The 23123-nt window shown below is 63.6% G+C and overlaps 1 protein-coding gene across 1 annotated transcript in view; it reads left to right on the forward strand.

The window, feature by feature from the left end:
- Celsr1 (cadherin EGF LAG seven-pass G-type receptor 1) overlaps nt 1-23123 on the forward strand; it is a gene marked incomplete at its 5' end in the record, with an annotated part of 118999 nt that overhangs the window by 73222 nt on the left and 22654 nt on the right. Inside the window, 13 exons of the mRNA XM_048802972.1 lie at nt 7579-7736; nt 8656-8819; nt 8960-9085; nt 10272-10438; nt 14819-15004; nt 16209-16322; nt 16794-16968; nt 17317-17458; nt 19445-19565; nt 20800-20983; nt 21207-21308; nt 21910-22004; nt 22553-22762. Of these exons, the coding sequence (XP_048658929.1) occupies nt 7579-7736; nt 8656-8819; nt 8960-9085; nt 10272-10438; nt 14819-15004; nt 16209-16322; nt 16794-16968; nt 17317-17458; nt 19445-19565; nt 20800-20983; nt 21207-21308; nt 21910-22004; nt 22553-22762 (1944 nt within the window). The remainder of the gene's footprint in view (nt 1-7578; nt 7737-8655; nt 8820-8959; nt 9086-10271; nt 10439-14818; nt 15005-16208; nt 16323-16793; nt 16969-17316; nt 17459-19444; nt 19566-20799; nt 20984-21206; nt 21309-21909; nt 22005-22552; nt 22763-23123) is intronic.

The following is a 23123-nucleotide window of genomic DNA, read 5'->3' on the forward strand; positions in this document are numbered from 1 at the left end:
GCTCCCCACCCCCCACCCACCACCAAGCAGCGTCTCAGTGACCTGCAGACAGGGAGGAAGGGGCGGCCCAGAGAGATGGCCGAGGAGACAGGAGGCCTGGGGTCGCTGCCCAGACTGGGGACAGAGAGGGCCTGAGGCCCTGGCAGCAGCCCAGGGCTTTGTCAGCGTGTGCGTGTACAAGTGTGCAAGATTCTGTGTGTGTACAGAGTGTCTTCCGGTGAGTGTGCATGTACTTGTGTGAGTGCAAAGGTGTGAATGTGCACACATCTGGGTAGGGGTGTGAGTGTGCATGTGCAGCGAGCATGAAGGAGCACATGTGTGCAATGAGTGTGACAGGGCGTGTGCGCAGTTCTGAGCTGGGCGGTGGCTCCTTAGAAGCTGACCTGCTGGGCGTCCTCTTCCCCAAGCGCCACCTTTCTTCCTGGGACACGGGTGGCCTGACTGTGCTGGCCAGTGCCCGATGGCGGCCCCTGGGGCTGCTGCCCAGCAGTGCCCCCTCTGCTTTGTTCCTCTGGCTGGGACTTTTGTGTCTCCCACGTGTGGTATCTGAGGTCCCCCGTGTGGACGAGGAGGACCAGGTTGCCTCCCTTGGCTTCCCAGGACGGTGCTGTGTCTCGCCTAAGACCCGACGCGGCCTTCGGTTGTGCGGAGCGAGGCTCCCACCTCGGGGAGGGCCTGCTGGGTGGCAGGGCCGGCCCCTCCGTGGGCCCCGGGGCTCCTGTTGGGACCTGGGTCGGGCTCGTGGGCCAAGCACTGGGCCTGTTGGGCCTTTTCCAGAGCAGGTCGTGGGGTGGCGATCCCGAGCCCTCCGGGGCACTGGCCTGCTGAGGAGCTCCTGTGCCTGCTCAAGCTGCCCCATCTCTGAGCTCTCTGCCCCGGGAGGGGACAGGTACCGTTTCTGTCTTCGGCAAAATTAGTGAAAGCCCAGGCGGCCTCCTGGCCCGGGGGGGTGGAAGGTGTGGTGGTCTGGAGGCCTTCTAAGGTGACGTTCTGGCCCCCTGGGTCCTAGTGAGCACCAAGCAGCTGTCGTCCCATCGCCCTGGGCGACCAGCGGCAAGGGAGAGGGAGAGCCGTGCCCTGGGGTGGCTTCAGTAGTGTGGACCCGGGTGTGCAATCACACCCCGCTACCCCTGCCTCTTTTTTCTTTAAAGATGCAAAAAAAAACCAAACACCCTTTATAGTTCAGAGCAGGAGCTTTCCGACAGCAGAGGGCTGGGGAGAAGGGCCGCTGCCCATGCCGGCCGCGCCCCGGAGCTCACCGCGCTCTGTCTTCTGTGCGAAAACAGAGCTGCAGGCCCCGCGCCCCCTGCCCCGTTCTCCACGCGCTCACTCCCCCCAGGAGGGCTGGTCCGGTTCCCACAGGGTCCTGGCGCCCAGGGAAGCACGTGTCTTTCCACGGGGTCAGGAAGTGGACCCCGGGCTTTCAGGAGGGGGAGCTCGGGGGCTGCCGTCCTGCGCCCCACTGACCGTAGGCCCTTGCTGCTGACCCTCACTGGCAGTGGGGTGAGGTGGCACAGCCAGCCCCGCCAGACACTCTGCAGGGTCTCAGATCCCGTGTCATCGTGTTCCCAGGAGTCCTCAGGGGCTGGGCACTTGCCCACGATCTGGAACTGTCCACTGGGCTCAGGGCCCATGTCACCTGCCCATGTCAATAGCAGGTGGTGGAGTCGGAGCACCGGGCCCCTCTGAGCCAGGGCTGTGTGGGGTCACTGGACCTGCTACTCAGCCTGGCGGCAGGCCAGCAGCCTGATGGCCCGTGGGACCTAGGTGGGACGAAGATGAAAGGGATAAAACGAGGGTAGCCATGGTGCCAGGCTCCAGACCCGAATCCCACCTCCACACACTGAGCATGAACACTCCCAAGTAGCCCCCTGCCTCACCGCAGGTCCACGCATGGCCCCTCCTGACCCAGGGCAGAGAAAAGGACCCAGGAAGACTCTGGTCAACAAGGAGATGTCCCTGTAATTCACGATTTCAGGGTCTGACGACTGGGCCCCTGTGCTCCTCCTGACAGAGCCCTCTGTGGTCCTCAGAGGCTTCAATCCACAGAGCAGAAGAGTGGAACCCACGGGGAAAGCACTCGGTTTTTTTTCACCCAAAACCCAGAAGTCCCCAGCAGAGAGTGAGAAACACGTCGGGCGACCTGCCCAAGGAGGACTCGAGCCGCCTCCGGTCCCATCCAGCCATGGCGTCTGCCTCTGTGGACAAACCAGCCGCGGGGGAGCCTGCAGCCCCCAGGCCTGACTCTGCTGGCCCTGCGGACCTCTTCCCTAGCTTCTCCCGACTGAGACCAGGCCGGGCTCACGTAGTCCCGTCCTTAAAGTCCCTTCTACGAGGAGGAGGTCGAGGACCCTCCTGTTGGGTACACTCCTCTTGGGACCTCCTCAGCCTCCATTCCACAGTAGCCTCCACACGGGGCTGCCCCCGCCCTGGGGAGCCGCGACACCTTCCCAGGGTGCGGCTCTCCGTGTCCCGTGGGAAGACTCCGGGGAGCCGGGCTTCTCATTTTGCCTTTGATGTTAAACTCAAGAGAAGTGTTTATAACCCAGGTTGTGGGGACGTACTGGGAGAACACTCTACACGGAGCTGTACCTTCTGTACCCCCTTTATTTTGTGCTCATGTGTAACTTAATTTTTGAGGCCCCCCAAGTGTGTGCTGGTGACCTAGTTGACCGGAGGAGGCAGACTGAGGTGGTCAGAGCTCTTGCATGTCCAGCCTGAGGGTGGCAGGTGCAGCCTGGGTGGACTTGGGGTCTGGTCCACCCACCTCCAGGTCCCGGGCCAGCCCAGTGCTAGGCAGAGGTCTTCTGTCCTGGTGCAGAAACCCAGCCTTGCCCTGGAGACCTCTGGACCATCTGTCCCCCTCGAGAGGCTGGCCTGGTTGTGCGGTTCTTCAGTCCCCCGGACACTTGCCAAGGCCTGCAGTGTGTCACACCGAGGGCTGGTGCCTGTTCATCCCACCCCGGCTCTGCCAGCCCAGCCCAGCCCAGCCCTGGGAATTCTGTGATGGGAGCAGGTGACGTCCCTACTGTGGGGTCTTGTATTCTGGTGGGGAGACCAGGAGAGACCAGGAATATCAAGGAAGTGCCTCTAGAAGAACCAGGAGCACCGTGTTGGGGGACGGGACACCATGTCAGATACACCTGGTGTCTGGCCCTCCCTCTCCTCTGCCCCTGTCACGTGGGGCCTGGGGTGGGCCTCACTGCCTGGCGAGGACACTGACCCAGCGTGGGTCCCTGGCCAGGCCTCCTGGCCCTGTGTCTGTGTTCCAGCGAAGGCCGGCTGGGGCGGGGGATGGGTCCTGCAGGCCTCAGGAAGGCTTTCTCCTTGGGCCAGCTGACCAGCTCCCATCGTCCCAGCTGCCTCTGGAGCCTGGTCCCCTGGTCCAGGGCTGGCGCGGGCTTTTGCCCCTTCCTGGGGTGTGGTCTCCAGCCGGTCCACCCTCTGCGTCAGGGAATGACGGCCCAGTAGGTGCAGCGCCAGGCTTCGCTCCCCGCGGCCGTGCCTCACGTCCCCAGCTGCGCGTCCAGTGATGGGAGCGCCAGCCCGTCACCCCGACAGCGAGCCAGCNTGCTGCAGCCTGGCCCTCGGGGACCTGCCAAAGTGCACAGCGGCCCTCGGCCTTCTCGGGGAGGGGGGAGTGGCGTGGTGGTCAGCGCTCGCTGGCCTGTTTCCACTGGCCCTGTGAGGCGTGCTCGGGGTGTCCTGTGCCAGGCAGGGCAGCGGGCCAAGGGGCCTGGGTGCCAGGGGCGCGCTGCTCCAGGTGCCCCTCCTCGGCTGCCCCCACCTCTGCTGTGTGCTGCTCCTGCTTTGTCCAGCCCTGAGCATCGACAGGGCCTCCGGGTGTCTGTCCCCTGTGTGAGGCCCGGGGCTCCCTGCAGGGTGGCTGGTGCCTGTGCCCGCCCTGCGCCCGCCCGGCGCCCTCCCACTCCAGAACTGGGAAAGGGAAGGGTCGCCCTTGGGCCCTGGCATGGCTCGCCCCGTCCTCTCGTCTTGGGAGAGCTGCAAAGCAGTGCTTCTTGGCTTTCTCTGTCCCCATCCTGGGCAGGGGCCCGTGGGCCCGTGCACCACCCAGCGCGCTCTGGCTGGACTGCTGGGGGACCGTGGGCCGGTGTCCCTCCAGCGGCTGGCCAGCGGCCACTCTCCTCGGCTCGCCTTTGTTGTTAAGAACATGCCAGACGAGTGCTCTGCCACCGAGCCGCGTCCCTTAGACAGAGGCGGCCGCCCCGTGCCTCTGTCTCTGTCCCTGCGAGCCGCCTGCACGTCGTCCACACACTACGACCCTCACGGGGGACGTCCCCCCTCACAGTGAGCAGCCTAGACAGGGAGGCCACTTGACGTGCTTTATCATATGTCACAGGAAAACATGGGGACAGATCTTTCCAAGGTCATCCAGGTCCAGTGACCAGGGGGCTGTGAGGGCAGGAGGCCCACCCAGGAGCCTCTCTTCCCTGTTGAGTTGAGGCCCATCACAAAGGATCTGCTTTTAGGTGGCTCTGGGAGCATGGTACGGCAGCTCCTCTCCTGAGGTCCAGAATAGGCCCTCCACCCTGGCAGGACACGCTGGCCCCTAGGCCCTGCCCCACTCAGCTGGCCTCGACCTCTGGACGTGTCCCCTCGGGACGTTTTGGGGAGGTGGAGTCTTGGGCCTGTGGCCTGTGTGATGGCCCCTTTCACCCAGCATCATCTCGAGGGTGGTCCATGCCGTACCGTGTGCTGGTGCTCGGTTCCGCTGCTGACCGAGTGACCCCTGTGTGGCTGGGCACCTGCTGAGGGGCATGCGGGTTCTGTGCTGCTGAGGACAGTGTGGGCCTGGTTCTCTTTCCAGCTCCCTGGTGTGTGACCTGGGACTGACCACGGTCCAGGTCAGCCGTGGGCAGCCCCGTGTGGTCCCGGGTCATCCATCCCATGGCTTCCTGCCACCCTTGCCCTCCGTGCTCACTGACCACATGTTGCTGGACAGAGTTGCCGAAATGGGGCGTTTGGATTGCTGTCCCCAGCTGCTGTCCTGGGGCAGCATGAGGAGGGCTGGGCAGTGGACACCAGCTTGCCGCTCTGTGGAGCCGGGGCCAGGCCCCAGACCCCAAAGGATCCCTCTGCCCTCAGCCCACGGTGGCCCTTGTGCTGGGCCTTCCTGCTCTTGACCGCTAGTGCCCAGTTCTTTGACCACAAGCCTCATCCCTTCGGCCTGGGGGGCATCAAGCCGTGCGGGCGGGCGGCGGCTCTCAGGCCGCCTCCAACAGCCGCGAGCCCTCTGCTGCGCAGACCGCAGACGCTGAAGTCTGGTGTCAGCAGCGGGGTGCCCACGTCAGCAGGGGCTGTTCTGATGCGGACGGGTAATTTTATTGGTCTTCTGCCCCAATTTTCTTTTCCCTCGCGGCCTGTGGGAGCCCGGGGTGCTGATTACGGGCCGCCGTCTGCCGCAGCTGCAGTTTGGTGAACAGCAGCTTCGTCTCGTTAGGGCCTTCCGAGCGTAAGTGCTGTTTATGTCCTGCCTCCAAACGTCTCGCACCCGGCCCCAGAAACTCAAATTATACGCCGCGGAGATGACGCCGGGCCCGCCCAGCTCGGACAGCTCTCCCTCCCCGACGGCACCTACCACTTACACAGCCCTGATGGGCACTTGCTGGTGTCTGCCAGGGCAGCCCTGGGTTACCATATTCTCCCAGGAAATGGGTTAGCAGACCTGGCGAGTCCATCAACTGGTGTAAAGGGTTTCCCATGAACCAGGACGGTTGGCATCAAAAGCCTCTCCTGGATTTACCCAAGACGTTCATGTATCTTCTGTTGACATCGCCCTCAAAGTCCCTGTAACACAAAGAGGGCCAGTATTCTGATATTAAGTCCTTATCCTGTCCACAGAGAGACCCAGGTACAACAGTGGGCCTTATTCAGCTCAGATGATTGGATGAGCTGGAGAGGAAGGCTCAGCCGGGGAGGCCAAGTACATCCACGTAGGCTGTGCACTGCACAACTCCAGGGGATGCTGCCAGGGTGAACAAAGCCCCCGCAGCCAGACCCCACACCTGCCTGGGCTCCTGGTACCAGCAACTGTCTTGCAGCTCAGCATCCTCGGTCAAAGGGATGCTTTGTTCCTATGGGAAAAAAAATGAAGTTTATTTTGGAAGGAACTATGCTGTTGTACCCTTATTAAGAAGGCATTCAGGATGGTTGGATCACATCGTTTCTGTCAAGAAGCACAAGATCAGACCCTGTTAGAGGCTCAACCCGATCCCAGGGATGTTGAGGCCCTTCTCTTTTTTTGAATTTTTCACTTTTGAGAAGGGGTCTCCCTGTGCTGCCCGGCTGGCCTCAGACCCCTGGGCTCCAGCCCATCTCCCACCTCAACCTCTCGAGTGCTGGACTCCAGGCGCGTGTCCCCCGGCTGAGGGCACATCACTCTGTGGGTGGGGAAGGACGTTGTGGGCTTCCTCCCGGGAGGACGGAGCTGTGGGCGCCCACGCTGACCTCCTCTCCAGGGTCAGGTGGCCGTCCAGGAGGCCTTGGCGCACCTCGCAGATGGGATGGCCGTCCAGGAGGCCTTGGCGCACCTCGCAGGATGCGGGTCTTGGCATCCGGGTGGCAGGTGTGGCCTCCGCCGCCTCCTGCCCCAGCGTTTCTAGGACACTGAGACCCGCATGACCCCGTGGTGCTCTGTGTCTCCTGTGGAAGGACCCCTGGGCCGCCTGGGTGGACACTAGGTGTCCTGAGAGGGACCACCGTGAGTGGAGAGCTGAGAGGGCTGCTGCCCTGTGGATGGAAGAGGATGCCCTGCCCTGTGGCCAGGCACAGCCCTGGACAAGGGCACAGCCTCACCCACCCACGGGCAGGACCTCAGGGAGGCCACGGGAGACCAGGGCTTGCTCTGGGGCACGGGGGTCGACTCCTGGCCTTGAAGGGGGCATGGAAAGCACGGGTTCTGGTGTGGACAGGCTCCTGGCCTGGACAGGGCTCCATGCTGTGTGGGGACACAGGCCATCTCAGGCAGGCAGCGGCTCCTGGGATCTGTACCCTGTAAGGTGGGTGGGGTGGGCAGGGCCTGCGGGGGGCCCAGTGCCAAGAAGGTCCCCAGAAGAGCAGAGGCAGGGGTTAGGAGGGTCCCCAGGCTTTGCGGAGGCTGCGACCTGGGCCCACAGTTGACCCTCCCTCACTGGGGAGTTGAAGGCAGATGGCTGGGGACAGGGCTGTCTCTGGAGCCTCCACGGGCCATCCCTTCTCTTCAGCCGTCGGGGAGGCCGTCAGGCCATGTCATGCCCTGGCCACAGCCAGTCCCTGCAGCCTGTGCCTCCGTTGCCCCGGCGACCCCTGCAGACACCAGCTGTCTTGCTGTGTCCTGCCGCGGGCTCATCTCAGGGCAGCAGCCCTGCTCGCAAGGCCTCACCCCCAGGCTCTGGGGAGGGTGTGGACTCTGGGGCCCCCACACCTGTGCAGCAGGTTCAGGGAACTCACCCCAAACCAGGCTCTGGCCCTGGTGCCCTGGTGCCCACGGGGCTCTCCAGCCTCCTCCCTCCCGGGTGGTGCCGGGCAGGGACCCGCTGGGTGGTGGCACTGATGCAGTCTGCCCTTCTCTTCCTACAGCCCAACATCGGCCACCTGGGCCTGCCCCACGGGCCATCTGGAGAGAAGGTGGCCGTGGTGACCGTGGACAGCTGTGACACCGCGGTGGCTGTGCACTTCGGGAGCCACGTTGGGAACTACAGCTGCGCTGCCCAGGGCACTCAGAGTGGCTCCAAGAAGTGAGTCCTGGGGGCACCGGGCGGCTGTGCCCCGGCCACTGCTGCCAACACTGGATCACCCGGGCCCAATCCAGCCTGGCCTTAGGTTGCCCCCTGGTCAGGGCACCGAGTGCCCTCAGTGGTGTCTGTCAAGAGAGTGTCCAGGGCAATCCAGGACTTACCCAGAGGCCCCCCTGCCCCGTCTCCAGGGATCCCTGGCTTTGTCCTGGCCGCACTGGGGCCTGGACACCAAGCTGCCGTTAGCGGGAAGAGGCTGGGTCTCCTGTGGGTCCTGGAGGAGGCTGGGGTCTCCCTCCAACTCAGGACAGGATTGCCCACAGGCGAGCAGGGCCATGCTGGGCCTGTTGCTCACCATGTGCAGGTGGACCTTGGGACCTTCTGGAGGTCACATTTAGTTGAGCCTGGTGTGGCCTGAGGTTCTGACTGATGCGGGCCCAGGATGACCATCTGTCCCCCAGGCCCCACCCCGCTGTCCCTGGAGGTCCGAGCCCTGGCCCGAGGGCACACAGTTGCCATGGGGGGCTGGGTTCCGTTTTTCTTTTGTCCTTCTCCTGGAGGGTCTTGGGGCAGGGGACCTAAAGCCCCCTTGGCCTCACTGGTCCACCTTCCACTGGAGGAGAGGACCTGCCCAGGCACATGGACTTGGTGGTTGGTCATGGTGAGCCTGGGACGGCCAGTTTTCCAGGGTGACATTGAGGGGGAACAGGCCCAGAGAGTCCGTGAAGAGCCAGGGTGGCCCCAGAAGCAGAGTCCTCCTTCCATTCTCGCCTTGGTCCCCTCCTGGACTCCTACCTGCTCTGTCCACCATGGAAGATTTCTGGAGGCAGAGATGGCAGTGAGAGATCTCTGAGCAGAGCCGGGGCTGTGGCCACCTCTCACTGCCCGACGTCACAGAGGACGGACGGCTCTCCCTCCCCAGGTCCCTGGACCTGACGGGCCCCCTGCTGCTGGGGGGCGTCCCCAACCTGCCCGAGGCCTTCCCTGTGCACAACCGGCAGTTCGTGGGCTGCATGCAGAACCTGTCCATCGATGGCAGCAGTGTGGACATGGCTGGGTTCATTGCCAACAACGGCACCAGGGCAGGTACGTGGCTGGACATGGGCTGAGCTCTCCACGGCCAGCGGTCCTGGCCTGGCCTGGCTCAGTCGGGGACCAGCTGGCCCCTCGGGTGAGGCTCTGCTCCTGTGCCTGCTGAGGCCAGGCCGTGTGCTCCACGTCGACAGGCTGTGCTGCTCAGAGGGACTTCTGTGACGGGATCTGGTGCCAGAACGGGGGCACCTGTGTCAACAGGTGGAGCACCTACCTGTGCAAGTGTCCGCTCCGCTATGGCGGGAAGAACTGTGAGCAAGGTGAGGTCTGGCTCTGCCCGCATCCCCTGCCGGGGCCACCCCGGGGAGCCACACGGCTGTGAGCCCGGCTGGGGGGCTGAGCCCAGCCTGCGGGGTGCCCTGCCTGCTCCGACCAGGGCCACGTGAGGGCAGGAGGTTTGCGGTGCCCTTCCCTGGGGACACCCTCCAACCTGCTGCTGGCTGATGGCCCCGCCCCTCCCCTGCCCCCATGCGCAGATGCTGGCGGATTTTAAGCAGTTAGCTTGTTGTGCAGCGGGACCTTTTAAGTGGGTACCCTCACTTTAAAAATCACTTCCACTCTTGAAGAAGGTGAACCAAAAGGGTGGTATGACCCCGCTGCCCCCCACTCAGATCCTCAGTGCTCCCCAGCAGGTAGAAGGTTCGGAGATGCCCCGCGCTACCGCCACCCACAGCTCCCAACCCCACAGTGCGAGGTGGCACCCGCTCCTGTCCTGCCCACATCCATCAGGGCTGGGCATGGAGGTCAGTGCTCCTGAGCTGGCCTGTGCCCCACAGGCCTACTGCAGAAAACAGGCGCTCAGTGCGGGTGGCCCCGTCTGCCTGGCCGAGGGTTTTTCAAGATGAGGCTGTTTGTCCCCATCTTGAACCACCGAAGGGGTCCTCACATGCTAGGGTCCTGGGAGAGCCGGAGCTCTTCCATCTCTGCCCCTCCCCGGGAGCAGAGGACAGCAGCCTGGGGGCCTGGGGGCCACAAACCCATCGCCATGTCAGGCCACCGCAGGTGGGGGGTGCTCAGACGCTCACGCTGCGTTGCACAGCGTCCTGTTGGTGGGTTCTGACACCCCAGAACCCTGTCCTGTCCACCCCAGAACCCTGTCCTGTCCCTGCACCCCAGCCCCACAGGTGTGGGGGCCCCGGGACACAGGAGTCCCAAACCACCTCGGCCCCGGGCCTCTTGTCCAGCCTGGATGCTCCCACCCCTGGCCGAGGTGTGGCCAGCCCGGGCCTCCTCCAGTGGAGGCTGTGTCCCCGGGGTGTCTGAGGACCTGCTGCTGGACTCGGGGCCAGATCTGGCACAAATGCTAACCGGAGCCTGGTCTGGGTTAGAATGAAAGGCCCAGGAACGCCACCCCCGCCCAGGCTTGTCCTCTCCCCCACAGCTGAAGGAGGTGCTCCGTGTCCTCCTGATGGCGGAGGCACCTGAGGTCCCCGTCTGTGCCCACAGGCATGCCCCATCCCCAGCACTTCACTGGAGAGAGCATTGTGTCCTGGAGCGACCTGGACATCACCATCTCGGTCCCCTGGTACCTGGGGCTCATGTTCCGGACCCGCAAGGAGGACGGCGTGCTGATGGAGGCCACGGCGGGCGTGTCCTCCAGGTTCCTTCTCCAGGTGAGCAGGCCACCTCCCACTCGCCACCTGCAGGGTCGCCGGTGCCTGAGACAGGGACCTTGGGGCGGGAGCCTCCCAGGCACCGGCCCATCCTGTCCGGCCTGTCCTGGGGCTCAGCAGTGACCTAACTGAGGAGGGGCTTTCTCAGGCGGCCATTTGGGTTCCCGCAGGGTTTCCTCCCAGCCCTTCCCTCCCCTGTGTAGGATAGGGAAGCTGTGCAGCCAGGAGGTGGCCTCCGGGGTGGCGCTGGGCGGCACGCAGCTCACCCAGGGAGCCTTGCAGACAGCAGCCTGGTCTCGTCCCAGCGCCGGGACTGGGCCTCTTTCTGGGTAGATGAGCAGAGTTTCAGAGCTGCACGGAGCCGAGCGCCTGCAGGTGGGAGCGGCCGGTTCTGGCAGTTACTGTGGCCCGACCCGCACGCTGTGGCCCTTCCGTTCCCGAGGACCTGCCCGGCCGACTTGCACAGCGTTCCCTGCATCGTTTTGGTCTTTGATGATGTCCCCAAACATTTCTAAGGTTCACTCCCCTGCACCCCACTCCTGGGGCTCCACTCCTGTCTCCCAAGCAGCAGGTTCATTCAGAGAGTTGCAGGTAGCCTCCGTGTGGGAGGCCAGGGCCCAGGCCCCCGTCAGGCTGCCCTTTGACCTCGGCCTCTCTGCTGGAGGCTGAGGGGGGAGGAATCCCCACCTGGCCCTCACCCTGGGTTCTGAGGTGTCCCAGGCGTGGCCCAGGTCCAGGATTTGCTGCTCTACTCCCATCCTGTGCAGGGCCCAGGCAGGATGCTGACCTGCTCCTCCTGTCCCCACGTCTGCAGTGGGACAGGTACCAGTGTTCTCACATGAACCTCAGGACCTGTCTGACCAGGGTCAGGCTCCCAGGTGCCCAGGCTCTCCTCGGAAGCCGTCTTTGTGACTCTTCCTAGACCTAAGTTGCCCTGACTGGGGAGCAGCCCGAGGGGGGACTCCTGCCTGAGCGTGGCCCCTGGTGACCTGCAGTGTGTCTTTCTGTCTTCTAGGCTCTTCCTCCAAGTATGGACATGTGCGTGCACGCATGCGCCTCCTTGTGCTGTGTCAGCCTGTCTGCGTGGTCTGTGTGCACGTCTGCATGCCTGCGTGGCTGTGCGTGGGTGCGTGTGCACGTGTGCATGTCTCTGCATCCTGTCTGCAGTCTCTGTGTGCCCGTGTGCATGTCTGTGTGCATGTGTGAGCATCTGTGTGTGGGTGTGCGTCTGTGTGCCCTGTCCCTGTGCGAATGCGTGTGGCGGGGCTGGGGGCACGCCGGCTCTCTTCCTACAGGAGGCCAGGGGTCTGCACCATGTGAGCCCGAGCCCCTTCAGCATGGCGGCTGCCTGGCTTAGCCTTTTCTGTGGCTTTAATCTGGCCACACTGGGACACATGGCACTGCCATCCCAGGATAATGGGTGCCAGGTGCAGCGGCCCTGAGGCTGGGGAGTACCTCTGGAGCTGGCACTGGTGTCCTGCACTGTCCCAGCGTGTCCTCACAGAGCTGGGGCTTGTCTCTTGGGAAGCACCGGTGCCACGTTCCCATCCACACTGGGCAAACCAGGGCCCAGGCTGTGGTGTAGGCCTGGGTTCACTCCCACCTGGGGCCCTGGGATGGCCCAGGACCCCTCCCATGGCCCTGCAGGCCACCCATCTGGGACCCCTCCCACGTGGCAGGCTTGCAAGGAGGGCCAGGGGACAGTGAGGATACCCGGCATCCCCTCCCCCAGCATCCCCTCCCCCAGCTCCCTGTCAGAGGTCAGCAGGGCAGGACCCCTCGACGGATCAGTTTGTGGGTGGTGGAGGTGGCCAGGGCCCAGAGCCAGACAGCGGGCCTCCGTGGTTCTCCTGCCCACGTGCACCCCGCTGATTCCTGGCACGGCCACTTGGACCAGGTGGAGGTGCTGCACGTGCGTCAGGGATCTTGCTCCGTCATCGCGTTTCCCTCGTTAACTGCGGCTCCTCGTCTGCCTGGCTGCTCCGCAGCCCTTTCTGGGCCAAACCCAGCAAGCGTGGTTTGCCCGGGGATGGCATTTTTTCTGTGGTTGTTTCTCTGTTGGAACAAATTAAATTGGCTGTTTTCAGTCCAGGTGATGAATTGGAGCTTGCGAGTTGTCACTTGGCAGTGGAGTCTCTGTAGGAAAAATGTACGTGCTCTGTACAGCGCTGACAGCCCAAGGCCCCGCGTGCACGGAGCAGTTACGCTATTTTAGATCATCCACAAATTGAGGGGTTTTGCCTGGGACTGCCGCCAACCTCCCTGTGGACCTTGTGGGTGGCAGGGATGGTGGCCCGGCGGGGATCCTGCAGGCCCTGGGGAGCACCCAGCGGCTGCTCCAGGACGCTCCGAGGCCAGTCTGCGGCATCGCAGGCCTGCCCTGGTGGTTTCTGGGTGGCACCTGGCTGTGGGCTTCCTCAGGCCCTGTGAGCTCTGTGTACACAGCAGTTTGGGTGCCTGAGAGTCCCTGCCCCTCCCCAGGGCAGACCAGACACAGTGTCACCAACCGGCAGCCACACCATCTGGGCGATTGCTCAGGTGCCCAGCTGTCCTGCATTGTGAAGTAGGATTACCTGGCGATTGTTGAAGGCTGCTCTCAAATCCAGAGACGCCTAGCACGGGAGCAGCTGTCCAGGGCTGGCTCTGCAGACAGCACCGTCGTTGGCCGACACAGAGTCATTTTGATGGCTGCTGACTCCAAGCTTTGCTAGCAAGGACGGGGAAGGAGAGGGAAGGAGAGACTTCTCCAGAACAGAAGTGAACAGAGTATTCTATTGTTGAAACTGGCCCTCGGTGGAGAGCAGAGTGTGTTGTCAGTTATATCACTTTTGTGCTCGGTGAACCACCTTCTCGCTGCTCTCCCAGGTTCATTGGAGGCCTGTGGGGGCTCCTGGGCTGGCAAGCGCGAGGCGTCTCCCCCACATCATTTGGGGTTGTCTGTAGCCTGTTTTCCAGCAGAGAGCTGAGGCCGTGTGATTTCAGACCTTTGAAAGACGTTGAGGCTGGTTTCTCAGACCACATCTATCAGGTGTGCTTGGGAAAGAACTTGCCCTCCGTGGCTCTTAGGCACAGGGTTCTGCATGTGTCAAGGTGAGGTTTGCCGACTGGGGTTCAAATGGTCTACATCATTATGATATTTTTCTCTGTTTCCTCAATTTTATAGATTTTCAGGTGATGTTATCAGGTGCATTCAAGTTTAGGATTGTTTTTCCTTCCTGGAAGATTGACTCTGTTATCACATGACAGTCCGTTTTTTATCTCAGGGTCTGCTGTCTGTTTAATGCAGACACGGCTGCTTTCTTTTGGTTGGTGTTTATATCTCTTTTTCTGTCTTTGACTTTCAGCATTCTCTGCATCGTTATATTTCAGGGGTGTCTCTTTAAAGCCCGGTGTTAAAGGTTGGTTGGTTTTAAAATCTAGGCCGCCTGTGACTGGAGATGATCTTTATGAGTATCTTTGGTGAGTTTTCTGGATTTTCCTTACGAGTGTTTAAACACGGTAGCTTGGCTTTTCATGAGAAGGGACACAGCTAGTTATGCAGGCCTGGCGGTCATCGAGTCTCTCTGGCAGAGTTCTGCGGTTGTCGTGGGCTGTCCCCAGCAGGGTCTCACCATCTGTTGTCTGGACCTGTTGGTGTGCCTCTCTCGGATTCCAGGCTCGCTCTTATCTCCTCACGTATTTGGTCATCTTTCATTGAGTGCTGGACATTGTGCTGCAAAGATAGGGAGACGGGGTGCGGTGGGTGTCGTAGCCCACAGGATGGTTTCCGACCCTGGCATCCAGAGGGCGTGGTGACCGCAGCCTGGGCGGGGTCGGAGCTGGCGTCGCTGCGCGGGGTCTACTCTGTTTCCGGCTTACTCGTCATGGACGTCCTTTGGGGTCCCGGCCTGAACTGAGACCGAAGGTGCCTGCCCACTTTCCTTGGCAGGCCCTGAACTCCAGTTTGACCCCTGCCCCCAGGGAGCCTGCCCAGCTTTTCAGCTCAGCCACGTCTCCCAGAGCCAGCTGGGGACCTGGAGGAGAGGCCCGAGCTCTCCCGGGCGGCTCTTCCTCCGGGTCCTGTTCACGTGCCCCTCTGTGCCTCTGGTCTCTCTGATGCCTCAGAGTCCTCCCCTACTTGTCCCTCTGTCCTGCGTACTCGGGAGGAGGTTGGTCCCCATTACCTGTGCTTCATTCGGGCAAGCGAGCCCCAGCCCAGTCGCTGTGAGGTGCTGTCCCGGCCAGCGGTGCAGGTCACTACGCATGGTGGACGGCGCTCCATGAACAGAGACCGCCTGGTTGCCAGTGCCCTTCTGCCCCGGCCTCGTTCCTCGAGCCCCGCAGAGCGTGCTATGGGTGCCGCCTTGCACCCACCGTGGGCATGGCTCCCCTGCCCCACAGATCCTGAGCGACTACGTCCAGCTCGAGGTGTCCCACAGCCCCTCCGACGTGGCGTCCATGCAGCTGTCCAGGTTCCGCGTGACCGATGGGGAGTGGCACCACCTGTTGATAGAGCTGAGGAGCGCCAAGGAGGGCAAGGACATCAAGTACCTGGTGGCCCTGACCTTGGACTACGGAATGGACCAGGTGAGGGGCACCAGAGCCCTCTGTGGCACAGATCCCTTCCTCAGGCTCCCTGAGGGTGCAGGGGGGCTTGGGGGTGCTCTCTGGGCCCCAGGCTTGGTTCCCACATCCACATCACGTGGCGGTCACCGGCCTCGCTGCACCCTGGCAGGCCACTCCTGCTTGGGGACCAGGAGGTCTTCCGCCTGCTCCCAGCTCCTTTAGCAACGCTGGCCGGAGCCTCAGCGGGAGCCCTGCAGCCTGAGCGTGGGCCCAGGTCCTGGAGGGGCCGTGGGACACGGGGAGGTACTGTCCCAGGCGGGCACCTGCCCGAGGCTGGTTCCACAGTCCCTGCTGGTAGCATAGGACATGTCACAGGACACCCACACTTGTGGGGAGCGGCTGGTGACTCCCAGGGCCTCTGGATCTCGGTCGTCCTGTTCCACATCTGAGAATTCAAGCTGCTGTGTCCCTGGTACTCACCATCTTGGGACCGAGGACCGGCTGGGACTCCCCGGACCCCACGGCTCTGACCATGTTCCTGCTCTACCAGCCTCATTTCTGCCCCGGGGCTTGCTCAGTGCAGCGCCCGTTACAGGGGTGGGAGGGATGCCTGTGGCCCCTGCTCGCCACCTTCGCGCGCCCTGTAGTCTGCCATGCTTTCCCCAGGAAGGCAGATGGTGAGCCGCCCTCTCTTAGGAGGCCCAGGTGTCCTCAGGCTCTGGGGTTTGTTGAAATGTAGCCCAGCAGGAAGGTGTACCCAGATCAGTGGACGTGACCTCCACAGCCCCTGCACAGGGCCCGGTGCAGGACAGAGGACGTAGCCCCCAGCACGCCCATACAGAGGGCTCAGTACAGGGTGGAGGACGTAGCCCCCAACACCCCCATAAAGAGGGTTCAGTGCAGGGTGGACGATGTGGCTCCCAGCACCCCCATACAGGGGGCCCAGTGCAGGGTGGAGGACGCAGCCCCCAGCACTCCACAAACACAGCACTGTGTAGGGTGGAGGACATAGCCCCCAGCACCCCCATACAGGGGGCCCAGGGCAGGGTGGAGGACACAGCCCCCTGAACTCCCTCCCAGGGCAGGGTGTAGGATGGAGGACGTGGCCCTCAACACACAGGGCACCATACAGGATGGAGGACATAGCTCCCAGCACCCCTGTACACAGGGCCCAGTGCAGGGTGGAGGGCACAGCTCCCAGAGCCCCTCTTTCCTCTCTGCGCAGAACATGGTGCAGATCGGGAACCAGCTTCCTGGGTTGAAGATGAGGAACGTTGTTGTCGGGGGTGTGTCTGAGGACAAAGTCTCCGTGCGCCGCGGTTTCCGGGGCTGTATGCAGGTACGGGGTGCCGGAGGCCACCCTTCCCTGTGGCTCAGGGCGGCCTGCGCAGCAGCTGGTTAGTTTTCAGCGACCAGGGACTTGTCCAGTAGGCGTCCAGCCTGGGAACTCCTTCTCCTGCTAGGCCCACCCTGCCCCACGTCCCCTCAGTGCTGGCCCTGCAGGCCCTGGCCCCAGGCCGACCAGGCCTGCTGCTGCACCTTCGGCCCCTTACCTCTGCCCCCGCCTGGCTTTCCTGACCTGGGTGGCTGCAGCCACTGGTAGCTGCTCCTAGGTGGCTGGCGCCCGCCTGCAGCAAAACCCGACCTCTCCTTCCTTAGCTGCTGCCCAGGGGATCCGCCCCGCCGGTCTCTGAGCGCCTGGTCCCCTCAGGACGGGCAGAAGCTGGGCTTCCCTCAGCTGCCCTTGCCTTCGATGCTCCTCCAGCCCCGACGCCCGGGGCTGACTCCAGTGACCCCTTTATGAACACAGGGAGTGAGGATGGGGGAGACGGCCACCAACGTCGCCACCCTGAACATGAAAGATGCCCTCAAGGTCAGGGTGAAGGACGGCTGCGACGTGGAGAACCCCTGCGCCTCGAGCCCCTGCCCGGTGCACAGCCACTGCCACGACACCTGGGACGGTTACTCCTGCGTCTGTGACAGAGGTGGGCACCCTCGTTCCAGAGCCCGCCAGTGGGGACCGGGGCACCTGGGCTGGTTACATCGAGTGACCCTGCAGGTGTGGGCGCCCTGGCTGGCGGCGTGGCCCGCCTTCTTAGGCCGAGCCCCGAGCCTCTCTCGTCGGGTGCGGGGAAGGCGCCTCCTGGGTCCCGTGGCAGGGGTGAGAGTCAGGAAGGAATTAGTAGAAGTGCAGGTCTTCCTCCGAGTTCAGGGGCACCCGCTTGTCCTCTCAGCTGCACCTGTCACCCTGGGTGGTGGGAGCTGGGGGCAGGAAGCGTCACGGGAGGCCCCGGGGGCTGTCTTCACTGGAGGGCATCCCCCCCCCCCCGCAGGGTACTTTGGAAGGAAGTGTGTGGACGTCTGCCACCTGAACCCCTGCGAGCACCTGGCGGCCTGCGTGCACTCCCCCAGCTCCCCGCGGGGCTACGCGTGCGAGTGTGGGCCCGGCCACTACGGGCAGTACTGCGAGAACAAGTAAGGAGGGCCCACCTGGGCCTCGTCCCCTCCGGGGTCCCCCGCCCCTCCCCTCTCATCCTCCTCTCTCGGGGTAACAGGACGCCGTCTTTCCCCAAACTTCACGTGAAATAAGTGAGCGTAGCTTGAGCGCCCGGCATGAACCCGTTTGAGCGTGTTCCCCCTGGAGGCAGGTGGCACAGGTCACAGCCGTGGAAGCCCTGCCACGCGCACGGGATAGGGTCCTGAGAGGTGAAGGGAGATGGATGTGACCGTGGACGGCTCTCTGTGGGAAGTTGCCTTCGATGTGTGTGGAAGTCCTGGGGTGGAGGGTACCCAGGGTGGGAGCTGCACCCGCCCTGGGCTTCTGGGGTGCCGTGTGCACAGTGTGTGGCTGGCAGAGCACAGGTGTGCGGTCACACAGGTCGACACCTTCCCAGCTGGAGCCGCGTGGTTCTTCACGCACCAGGACTCTGGCCCCCTGGCTCACGCCCTCTGCAGACGGCCTCGGGTGAGGAGCCACGTGGGTGCAGTCCAGCTGAGTACTGGGCACACTTGCCCTGCTCATGATGTGCCCAAACCCCGCACGTGCTGTGGTCCCTGGCTGGGAACCTGTGCCCTTGGGCTTGTGACCTCATGGGAAGATGCGCCCCGCAGCGCGCTGGGTGTCATGGCACCTCATCAAGGAGAGCTCACAGGAGAGGCCCTGAGCGCAGGGAAGGGCGAGCAGGGGGGCTGAAGGTAGAGTCCCTCGGAAGGCTGCCGAGAGGACTGGTGGGGGAAGGCTGGCCTGAGGAGCCCAGCGGGTCGGTCCTGGGCAGATCCGGGCATGTGCTGTCCTGAGCGGGGGGCAGAGACACAGGGAGGAAGTCCTGCCCTGTGAGGCAGGAACAGAAGGCGACTGTGGAGCCCCTGCAGGGATGGCAGGGCCAGGGTGGGGTGGAAAGCGTCCTGGCTGCCCCCAGGGATGCAGTCTGGGCGGGGGAACTGGGGCAGGGGAGCCCCCGGCGGCCAGTACTGGGGCCTGGCGTTGCAGACACACCAGGCTGCAGAGGGGTACAGGGACGGAGGTCCACCAGGGCTCTGGGCTCTGTACCCTGCAAGTGCAGTCCACCAGACAGGTCCCCTGGGGCTCAGGGGCGCTGGCCGGTCATGTTCCTGCCTCAGGTAGGTGTGTAGTCGGCACTTAGCACTGGTTGCCGGGTGTGCCAGGGGGCACAGCAGGTCGCTGGTCGGCTGGAGGAGCGTGCAGGGCGCTCTTGGGGCAGGCGTCTGTAGGCAGGTGGGTCCGCAGGAGATGCTAGGTGTGGTCCACTTTGGGAACAGGTAGGGTGGGCAGAGCACAGGTGGCAGTGACTCAGGCCTGGCCTTGGCACTGAGACGTTGCTCACCCCCAGTCCTCCTCAGGGAGGCAGGAGCAGTGCCCCCCAACCCCAAGTGCCCTAAACCCGGCACGTGGCTGCACACTGCTGACGTGAGGGCCACGTCACATGGGGCAAGGCTGCCCAGAGCATCGTGGGCACAGTGGCCAGTGTCAACACGGGGGCCTGGGGGACAAAAGATGCTGCAGAATCTGTTGTGCTGGCGGACACTGCGGTTCCTGGGCGAAGGTTGCCAGAGCAGCTGGGCTCAGTGTGCTAAGGGGGCGGCAGCCACGCAGAGCCAGAGGCAGGGGGCTGCTGTCACAGAGCCCAGAGTGGGCAGACAGGTGTGCCCGCCATGCTGGTGTGGCTGAGTCCTGGTGGCCGGTGTGTCTTCAGGTGGAGAAGGGTGAGGAGGGAAGTTATCTTAAGATACCGTCTCACGGTGGAACCTTCCTGGGTGGACCCTGACGCCCGGGAGTAGGGCACAGGGTTCCAGGGGTCTGGAGGGCGGGGCTGAGCCCACGGAGGGAAAACTGAGGCCACGTGGGGGGGGGGAGGTGACAGGGAGGGTCACCACCATCTCCTCACTGCCAGGAGGCTCCGCTCGGTGACCCTTCCGTCTGCCGCCGTCTTTTCCTAACAGAATTGACCTCCCGTGCCCCAGAGGCTGGTGGGGGAACCCCGTCTGTGGGCCCTGCCACTGTGCTGTCAGCCAGGGCTTCGACCCCGACTGCAACAAGACCAACGGCCAGTGCCAGTGCAAGGTGAGGCCCGCGGGCTGCCCTCCTCCTCCTGGGCCTGAGCCCCGCACTCGTACCTCCACGCACTCTCACGTCTGTCCGCACGCGCCTGCCTGCCCATCCCCCGTGCCTCTTCTCACGTGCTCCTATGTCAGTGCTTAGGTGCCTGCTGTGGCCCCGACCTGGGACTACCTGGGCTGCTCCTCACAGGGACCCTGCCCTGGGCACCGGGGCCCTGGCCAGCTCTGCAGCCCCTCACTTGGTTGGCGCAGCAGCCCACCTTCTTGTGAAGGCTGGTTCGCCTGCAGCACCACCGGGCCTCCTAGGTGGCCACGTCCTCCACCGAGCCCGTGCCCGCGGCTCGCGGACGGCGAAGCTCTGAACGTATCAAGGGCTGGGCTGCGGCTCGGTGGCGGAGTGTCCCTGGGGTGTGGCTCAGTGGCAGAGTGTCCCTGGGGTGTGGCTTAGTGGCAAGCCCGTCCCTGGGGTGTGGCTCAGTGGCGGAGCCCTTACCTGGTGTATGCGAGGCCCTGGGTTCAATTCTCAGCACCACATGTAAATAAATAAATAAAGGTCCATCAACAACTAAAAACTATTCAAAAACAAAAATAGTACGTGCAAGAAAGAGTTCAACGGGTCGTGGTTGCCCCCCTGCCCCAGGCCTGCCCTGTGTGACCAGCGCCCTGCCGTCCTGCTCACAGCTTCCCAGGTGTTGGAATTCCTCCGTCAGGACGGCTGCATCCCCCCGAACGTGGCTCAAGTCCACAGCCCACCCCATTTTCCAGAGGGGAGCCCAGGTGGCCAGCCCAGGGCAGAGTGGCCAATAGACAGCAGAGCTGGACGTGATCCCAGGCCTGTGAGCTCAAGACACGCTCTTGACCATCCCTGGCCTGCCCCACAGTGTGCATATGGATGGCTCCGAATGTGTCACAATCATCTAAAAATAGAACTGAGTGCCGTCCTCTCACGATGATCTCCGCTGAGTCTCTGATTCTTTTCAGAGCAAGTGGAAGATGCCCGTGGCACGGATCAGAAGGGGAGAGTGGGAGGTGCTTCTGGGAGAACGCCCCTGGGCCTGGCACTGAGGGCCCCAGGGAGCCGCCCTGGGCATGGGCGGAGGCAGTGAGAGGAGCCCAGAAGTTGGTGGCCACGGCTCGTGCCCAGCGAGGTGGACCTTGGCGGTGCTCAGGAAACATCCTCCCGGAGGCTGGCCTCTCGCCAGCCTCTGAGGTCCCCCGTGCTGCTTCGGCTTTTGCAGGAGAATTACTACAAGCCCCCAGCCCAGGAGGCCTGCCTGCCCTGCGACTGCTTCCCCCACGGCTCCCACAGCCGCGCGTGCGACATAGACACAGGGCAGTGTGCCTGCAAGCCTGGCGTCATCGGCCGCCAGTGCAACCGCTGTGACAACCCTTTCGCTGAGGTCACATCACTTGGCTGCGAAGGTCCGATTGCCCCCTGACCCTCTTCTGGTCACACACAGGGACAGGCTACAGGGTGGCCTGCACGCCCCTGGACTTAGGGGCCCCTGACACTCCTGACCTTCTAGAAACCTGACCTTCAGAAGGCGCAAGGGTCAGGGCCACAGGACGGGAAGGTGTGAGGGGTGTGGCTCTGGGAGAGTGTGTCCTGGTCCTGCCGCTGAGGACTTCTTTCTCTGCACCTCAGTCATCTACAATGGATGTCCCAGAGCGTTTGAGGCTGGCATCTGGTGGCCGCAGACCAAGTTTGGGCAGCCGGCTGCTGTACCGTGCCCCAAGGGATCTGTGGGTAAGTCCTGTGGCTCGTGGCATCCACAGGGTGGGAGATTAGACAGAGATAGGCCTTTTTGGGGGGAAATTGACCCACGCATCAGAATTCATGGAATGTTCCACGTTTAAAAATGTCTCAAGGCAAAGCGTTTGGGAGAAACAGTGACGTTTCCCTCCAGGGTGAGCCACGTGCCACGACACGTGTTGGGCCTGGTGAAACTGCAGGTGACACACTGCGTGACACCCGTCTGCCCAGCCTGGATGCCCTCATGGCTCTGCCACACTCACAGTTCACGTGGTGGCTTCTCTTTGTGCAGTGGGGTAATGGGGGTGTCCACACCTCAGGGCACCCGGGAATTCGGCGAGGTGTGTGTGGTGACCGCTGGCCCTGGCATGTGGCTTTCCTGGCTTCTCGTGGATGTGCTGGGCAGCCAAAGGGCCTGGTGTCAGCCCAAGAGGTCATGCACGGGGCCCAGACTGAAGGAAGAGAATGTGTGTTGGCTCATGGCCGTGGAGCTGCCCGGCCTGGGCTGCCCTGGGACCCTTCACCGAATTCCAGTATGGGCATTAAATGGGCATCGACGGGCAGGAGGTGCACACGGCATGTTCCCATTGCCTAGGAAACGCGGTTCGACACTGCAGCGGGGAGAAGGGCTGGCTGCCCCCCGAGCTCTTCAACTGCACCACGGGCTCCTTCGTGGACCTCAAAGTCACGGTAGGCCCGAGCCTCAGGGCACATGTGTGCACCGTGTGCGTGTGTGTGCACCATGTGCGTGTGTATGCGCGTATGCGTGTGTGTGTGTGTGTGTGTGTGTGTGTGTGTGGCGAGCCCCAGGTGGGGCAAGGGCACAGAGGCCCCTGGATCGCTGGGGCTGGTGCTGCAGGCCAGGGCCAGATGCCAAGCAGCCTCCCTGGCATAGCGTGTCGGGTGGCTGGCGAGCTGGGCACAGGCAAGCCCTTCTCTTGGGCCTTCAGTGCCCAGCTCAGCGTCCTGGGTTCTGGAGCGCGAGTCCCCGCCCGCTGTGTGCTCGGATCTTTCTGTTCCTTGCTGTGCTTTGTTGCTCTGCTCCGTCTTGGGGCGTCCCTTCCGAGCCCTGCGGACACCTCGTTCCCACGCCACGGTCCTCAGTCAGACGACTTTCCTGGCTTTGGGCTGTGGGCTCCTTTCTGACCAGGAAGCTTCCATGGAAGGTGGTGGACGCCCGAATAGCAGGAAGGGCCTGGCAGGTGTCGGTTGAGATGTCCTGGTCTCTGTCCTTCCAGAACGAGAAGCTCAGCCACAACGAGTCGCGGCTGGACGGCGCGGGGTCCCTGCGGCTGGTGAAGGCGCTACGCAATGCCACGCGGCTCGGAGGCCCGCTCTTTGGCAACGACGTGCGCACGGCCTATCAGCTGCTGGCCCGCGTCCTGCAGCACGAGAGCCAGCAGCAGGGCTTCGAGCTGGCGGCCACGCGGGAGGCCAACTTCCATGAGGTAGAGGAGGCGCTCCTGGAGCCCAGCTGGGGTGGGCCGTGGCGTGGGGCGGTGCTGGGCAGCCGGAAGCCCCAGGCACTCTAGGCAGCACTCGGCTTCCCAGGCGTGAGGGGGGCGCGGGGGCTGGCCGAGCTGACGCCCTGTTGGCAGCAGGTGGGCAACGCAGGGCAGGCCCAGCCCCGGTGGTGACAGCCCCTGCTGCTGGCAGTCGGGGGGCACCTAGGGCACCAGCCTTCCACCGGCTGGTGCAGCTGACCCCACCTTCCTCCCCCACGGCCAAACACGTGGCTCGTCGCCCACCCACTCGCCAGGTTAGGGAATGAGGCACAGAGAGCTGGGGCTGGCCCAGGGGTGCGGCTGG

Source organism: Marmota marmota, unplaced genomic scaffold (genome assembly GCF_001458135.2).
Source record: "Marmota marmota marmota unplaced genomic scaffold, marMar, whole genome shotgun sequence".
Lineage (NCBI taxonomy): Eukaryota > Metazoa > Chordata > Mammalia > Rodentia > Sciuridae > Marmota > Marmota marmota.